Source organism: Lycorma delicatula, chromosome 6 (genome assembly GCF_047948215.1).
Source record: "Lycorma delicatula isolate Av1 chromosome 6, ASM4794821v1, whole genome shotgun sequence".
NCBI classification, from domain to species: domain Eukaryota; kingdom Metazoa; phylum Arthropoda; class Insecta; order Hemiptera; family Fulgoridae; genus Lycorma; species Lycorma delicatula.
In genome coordinates, this window is record NC_134460.1 from 119,251,640 (window position 1) to 119,258,390 (window position 6,751).

Consider the following 6,751-nt stretch of genomic DNA (forward strand, 5'->3'; position numbering starts at 1 on the left):
ACAGGCAAAGAAAGATGTAATAAAATTAAAAATGCCCAGGTAAGATATTAAACAGCACTTATAACCTAATGATTCCACAACACTGAAACCTCTCAGAAAGTATCATCCTAGAAAATGAAGGGTGTGAAGTAAAAGATTAAATTCTAATAGTCATAGCAATATACAATAAACTAATTTTCTATATTCTATCAAAGTAAAAAATTATTGGATGCAGTTTTATAAAAATAATAAAATTACATTAGGTAGGGCAAAGATAAAGTGAATGAATGTAATATGGTGTTGACAGTGATGACCCAGCTTACTGATGGTATCCAAACCAATGACTAAGAAAATATAACTACCAATTAATTGTTCATAAAAAAAATTCTGACATCATAAAAGATTTAAAGCCTGCTTGCTAATCCTAATAAATCAAAAAATAAAATACAATAATTTTCTCATTAAAATAAAGAAATGTAGTAGTTAACAATGTTGATACTCATTTCACTCGCACTAGGTTTCATTAAATATATTTTCTTTGTTATATCACCACAGTTTATATAGAAAAATAAATTTTTAATTTAGAGATCTAATATAGTGCAATTTCAGTCTTCAATTCAATTATTTCCAAATAAAAATTACAAATATTTAATTATACAATAGTAAAGTATAAATTTCAAGTGAAATTATACAAAAATGAAGATGGCTGAAATGCCAGCACATGCTGAACTTGAGATATCTGAGTGACACGTGAATTGGTTTGGTATCAGACATATGATAACATCTTTACTATGCTTTAGTAAAGAGCATACACCCTTGTATTTCTTTCTGTGTATTGTTATGCTACTATTTTGTTTATCTCTATTTTTTAATAATGTTGTAGATTCTTTTATTTATTTTTTCACTAGACTATGTGATCACTCTTTTGTGATTCCAATTAATGTAAGCATATTTGTTTCTATATATGTAGTTTATATACATATAAAGTATGTGAATATATATATATATATACTTTATTGAGGGTGTTTGCTGGAAACCCCCTTCACACGCTTTTTTTTTTTAATGTTATTTACTTGTGGTTGTTATGCAAGTAAATATATATATGTATGTATTTATTTTATTTTAAAATTCTTTAGGTTATACAACCATAAAAAGAAAGTAGCAGCTACTGTATTTTACTGTTAGAAAGAAAATGATTAAAACATTACCTTAAAAGTAAAAACAATTTTTCAATGATACCTTATTTATTCTGAACATTATGCACTTATTTAACTTTTAACAAGTTTTTGTTTACTTTCACATCCTTTTCCAGAAACCAGTGCTTAAGTTTTACCTTTATGAAAAGTTGGAAATCATTAAAAGCCAAAATAATCTATTGGCTGGTTAGTCAGTGTGAAACACAATAGATGATGTTGTTTGATCAGAAGTTTGGCTCGGACATTTTGAGATAGAGCCCAGTGGGAGACATCTCTAGTTATTAATTGCCTGTTGCAGTCATTTTAGCATTTCACATCATGTATTTTTATTTATTAGCCTCCTTAATATATATATTTGTTTGGTTCTGGAACCCATCTTCATGATTTAATGGGACAAGAGCTTCTGTTTAAAACTTCTTAGGTTTGGTTGTCATCCATCAGTTAGTGTCAGGCATAAGTTAAATTCACATTTGCTGTGATGTATGTGAGAAATTCATTACTCTCCCTTTCATAAATAAAAATAATAATAATAGCATGACATTGCATGCTTTGCATTGTGAATGTCAGAAAACATACATAGAACCCGCCTCTTACAAATTTTTAGATGCCCAAAATTGAGGGAAAGGTTTTATGAATCATCATGTGAGAAGCATATGAAATGTTTCATAGATATGGAGGATGTGACACTGATTCTGCCATGTGAATTCATTTTATCACGTTGCAAATAATCTATGATGACAACTGGAACTCCAGTTGATTCATCATGATGAATGTTTAACATTAAATTTTCTATATAATCATTCCATGTACGACAGAATACCTTTTATTATATCATTCCTAGAAATAAAAGGGTGCTAGGCGCCTTACTAAGGCATACTAAAGATGTTTATCACATGTCTGATAACATACTAATTCAGGTTTCATTTTATCATTACTACAGATCTAATATAAAATTTCTATATTAACTTCTAAATACAAGCTTCAGAGCAATGAAATTTGTGTGGAGTATGTATAAATAATCAGTTACAGAGATTACCTGCCCTTGAGTCATGATCATCATTTATTGTTGTGGTGGACAAACCGCTTCTAATTTCCTTACAATCTTTAATATTATTTTTTTTAAGTATGAAATATTTTTTTTAAATACTATTTTTTTCTATTATCAATTCTTCTAAATTATTTTATGTAGGAGTTCAGTTTCCATTCAGGTCCAAGTGACCTGTGTGGATCATGTTTCTTCTTTAAAATGTTTTACAAACTCTTCCTTCATTGACAATGAAATAAGAATTTGTTTTGGCATAATTCTTTACCATAAACACATTCTTTTACTCGCAATGTAAACACAGTTAAGGACCCTATCCTTAATTGAATTCTGATGACACCTAGTTATCTCTGCAGTGACTAAATAAAATATATGTGAATTGTAGTTCCCCAATCATCAACTCTTACTAAATTCCTTTATATAATACAACCACTTCATCATTGTATAAAAAATCAAGTATTTACAGCTGCTACTTCTAAGTTGAAAGCTAGCTGTAGTATACATGTTTTTTATTGTAATTATATTTTAATTATTTTTAAAATGAATTCAAAAACTAAATAATTTTGTCTTGACTGTTTTATCATTGCAGTCCTGGTTTCTTGAGATTCGTGAATGTCCTTGTGAAAATGAATGCAGAAGAGCGTAAAGCATTCCTCCAGTTTACTACTGGCTGTTCTTCATTACCACCAGGTGGTCTCGCTAACTTGTACCCAAGGTTGACAGTAGTACGCAAAGTAGATGCGGGTGAGGGCAGCTATCCTTCAGTGAACACATGCGTCCATTATTTGAAGTTGCCAGATTATCCAACCGAAGATATACTTAGAGAAAGACTTCTTATTGCTACTAGAGAAAAAGGATTCCATCTTAATTAATTATTATAAGTTATAAATTATTATTTATAATTAATATTGTTTTAGGATCTCAAAAAAAAAATGCAAACAGACCAGTTAAAAAGTGTGTATTCAATCATATTTATCTATTTTCGCTTCTTTTTTATTGTTATTTGTATTTTGTCGTTAATTGTAAGAACTTACATTTTATTATAATTATTATTATGATTTATATTAATACTGTTTGTTTCTATTCAGTGATGGAACTTACATTTATATTAAAGTAATCATGTGGCCTGTATGTATATAATATATACTTGATTTATTACATTACAGCTGTCTCAAATTGAATTGCTTTTTTCCTTTACGTTTGAGAATTTTGTAATAGTCAAAAGTAAGTAAACATTTGTTATAGTTGTTATGAAAAAATTGGTTGCATTCTAATCTATCAATAAATGCGATGTGAAAAATTAAACTAAATTCTTTTTATTTTTAACTGGAAAAGTTACATGAGACTTGAGCTAAATGTTATTATTTTATTAATTTTTAACTGCAACATTGTCAGAGCCATTAACCTGAACATTTTGTAAAGAAATACGGTTATAACTAACATAAATTTCAGAAGGAGGTATTTTATTATTTTTATTAGAAATGAGACTTTTATGTTTAGAATTTAATTATGTTTATGTTTTGTTTACTTACGGTATAATAAACATTTCATTAATGACTTTCTTTTCTATTAAAATTAATTTTTTATAGTTTACTTCTTTTTCAACTAATGATTAATATTATTAGTATATTCTTATTAATGATGATATTTTAATAAATTAACATTCATAAAGTCAAGTCTGAGGTGGAAAGTTTTTAAGTCCCTAGCTTTTTTATGTTAATATTATTTATATTCCATGATTATAAATATACCAGATATCAAAAATACAAATAGCATGCACATGATGTATTTTCCCGTGCATAGTAATATGGTTAGGAAATTAGGTAATCTGTAATGTATAATGCTCATTATGATCGATCAGTTTTTTTTTCAATCATTTTTGTTTTTTTTATAATTTACTATTGTTACCTCAACTATAAGTGGCATTCTAATATGCTACCCACAAGAGTCTTATTCCAAAAACAAAAAATAAAACGTAACAAAATGTTCATGTAATTAACTTAATATATTAGTTTTTATCGGTGTTGATCTAATATGTTCTGAGAAGGCAGATAGGGTGAAATACGCTAAGAAAACAGTCCTACTGCTGTCCAATATTGAACTAATAAGTACATGCTAAATATGCTAATAATTACATGTTTGATTGAATAGACAAGTTTGTTGACTGAGTTGCTTATAGCAGCAATATTAAAATACACCAGACCTGCCATCTAGTATTAAAATATACTTCTCACTATATGTATAATCTGCCTCTCTATAGGGCGTCATGATCACTTATTCATTATATGTTAAAGTTAACAGTCGCACAGATTGAAGTTCTGTTAAAATCACTGAATTCTATGGAACTGTGATTAAATATAATCAAATTTGACAGTACATAGTAAATGTTATATAAATGTATACAGCACTTTACTCATTACATACTTTCAGTGTCTCTGTACATACATACTTTGGTTATTAATAAATAAAAATAAGTGAAAGCAGGTTGTGTTGAATTTAATGCTTCATAAAGATACTTAATTTAAATTATCTGGCTTTAGTTCTGTAATCAATTACACTATTTGTCATTTTTACATCTAGTTAAAATATTTTAACTATATCATTTGTATGCACTTGCTGACATCTCTCAACCTGCAATAATTGCAGTTGACACCAGATTAAGTTTTAGTTTGTTGTTGTACAGTCCTAAGTAATAATCCTCATTTCATTTTTGTTAGATGATTAATCCCCTCTCCTGTTTTTGATGGTGTTGAACAAATGACTTCTTTAGGCACCACTTTTTTTTAATCCATTTAACACACCTGACAGCATAAAACCAGACACTTAGTTTAAAATGATTAAGAGTTAGTTGTGTTTGTTAGATTTTTTTTTATATTCACATTTATTGATATAATAATTTGCTTCAACTCGCCTGATGGAATTCACCATCTAAAAACTTGGAATGGGTCTTTTTTTCATTTTTAAGGATTGAAAATACATCCACTGTATATAAAATATTTAAAATGCAGTTTATTATATTTTATTGATATCAAAGATTATTATTTTTTATTATACCCATTGTATTGTGGTTTTGGTTTTTGAGTTCTTTATTCTGAAAAATCAGTACTTTTGTACTGCAATAATTCCACTGTTTTCTTTTGGTGTATTATCAGCTATGAATCATTTTTACTCTGATATATACAAAACATTGCATTTTTATATAAGTAAATTTATATCTAGTACTGTATATTATTTATAATGACAGAAGACTATTTTTATTTTTATTGTGCCTTACTGCACAAATACTATACCATATTTTGATGATATCAATTTTATTATTGTTATATGAGTTTGGATATAAAGGTGAAACCGTTCTATGAAAATTAGAGTCATTGTTTTATTGTAAATATTGATAATAAAATAAAATATATGTTTTATTAGTTCCTCTTCCTCACATGCATATACTAGTTTAATATTCTATTTCGTAACAGTATATTTTAAATTTTAGTATTATATAAGTTAAAATTAAGTTACTTCAAAAATAATTATTAGTTTTTATTGATATATGGATATTATTTTTGTTATATTACTATTATTATTAATTAGTTAGCTTGTATTATATATAAACTATATATATATTAATAAATAAATATTTTAATTAAAACAGTTAAGGCAGTTGGGGGTTAATAATTTTGATAGTGATAAATTAAAAAAAATATATATTTCTTTTGTGATTATTTTTACCCACACATATATTTATATATTGATAGTGTTATATAATTACCATCAACTCTATTTAAATTATAATATATATGTAAATGGATGAAGAATATAAAGATGTAAATGTGAAAATGTGATGTACTACCACTTAGTTATAAATAAAATTAATTTATAGTTACTTATGTGATGGTGATATCGACTTAAGATGATGACATTGGCGATTGTATGATGATGTAAATTATTATAACTGTTGTGTATTATGTTGCAATTAGAAGGAAATAAATCAGAGAAAAGATTATTAGAGTATTTTGTTTTAATTTATGAGCCTGTCAAAATTACGTAAGCTTTGCCTGAGAGAAATACAAATGTGATTTTTTATGCTTTTATTATTGATATATTGAATTATACTCATGTACACAATTTTGTTTATATTTTTTGAGCAATGTAGAAAGGGATTATATAAGTTTTTGGAAAGTCAATGTGCATCTGATTTCACAGATTCCAGATGCTTAACATTTTTTACATATTTCAGTGTAATAGAAGAGCTTATTAAAAAAAATTGAAAGAAATCCTTGTACAATCTTGTCACAACTTAATTTTTTTTTACAAATGCATAAGATTTATTTGATGTTGCATTGTCTACAGGAGAAACATTTAATTCATTTCAGTGAATAAATTAATTCTCAGAATTTGCACAACTTTGGTCATCTGAAATTTGTTATTTCTTTGTACAAAAGACTACTCCATGATCAGACATAGGAGTATGATGTGGACTTACTAGAAGCCATATATATTGCAGGCCTCATCTTTTTTGAAAAGAATATTAATTGCAATT

General features: G+C 26.8%; 1 protein-coding gene across 14 annotated transcripts in view; it reads left to right on the forward strand.

Annotated features, from left to right (window-relative positions):
• Positions 1-6,219, forward strand: part of Ufd4 (ubiquitin fusion-degradation 4-like) — a 280,366-nt gene extending 274,147 nt beyond the window's left edge. For all 14 annotated transcript variants that reach the window (XM_075368433.1, XM_075368435.1, XM_075368434.1 and 11 more), the window contains one exon: positions 2,807-6,219. In XM_075368433.1, coding sequence (XP_075224548.1) covers positions 2,807-3,089 — 283 coding nt within the window. In that variant the 3' untranslated portion in view covers positions 3,090-6,219. The remainder of the gene's footprint in view (positions 1-2,806) is intronic.
• The last annotated feature ends 532 nt before the right edge of the window (positions 6,220-6,751 follow it).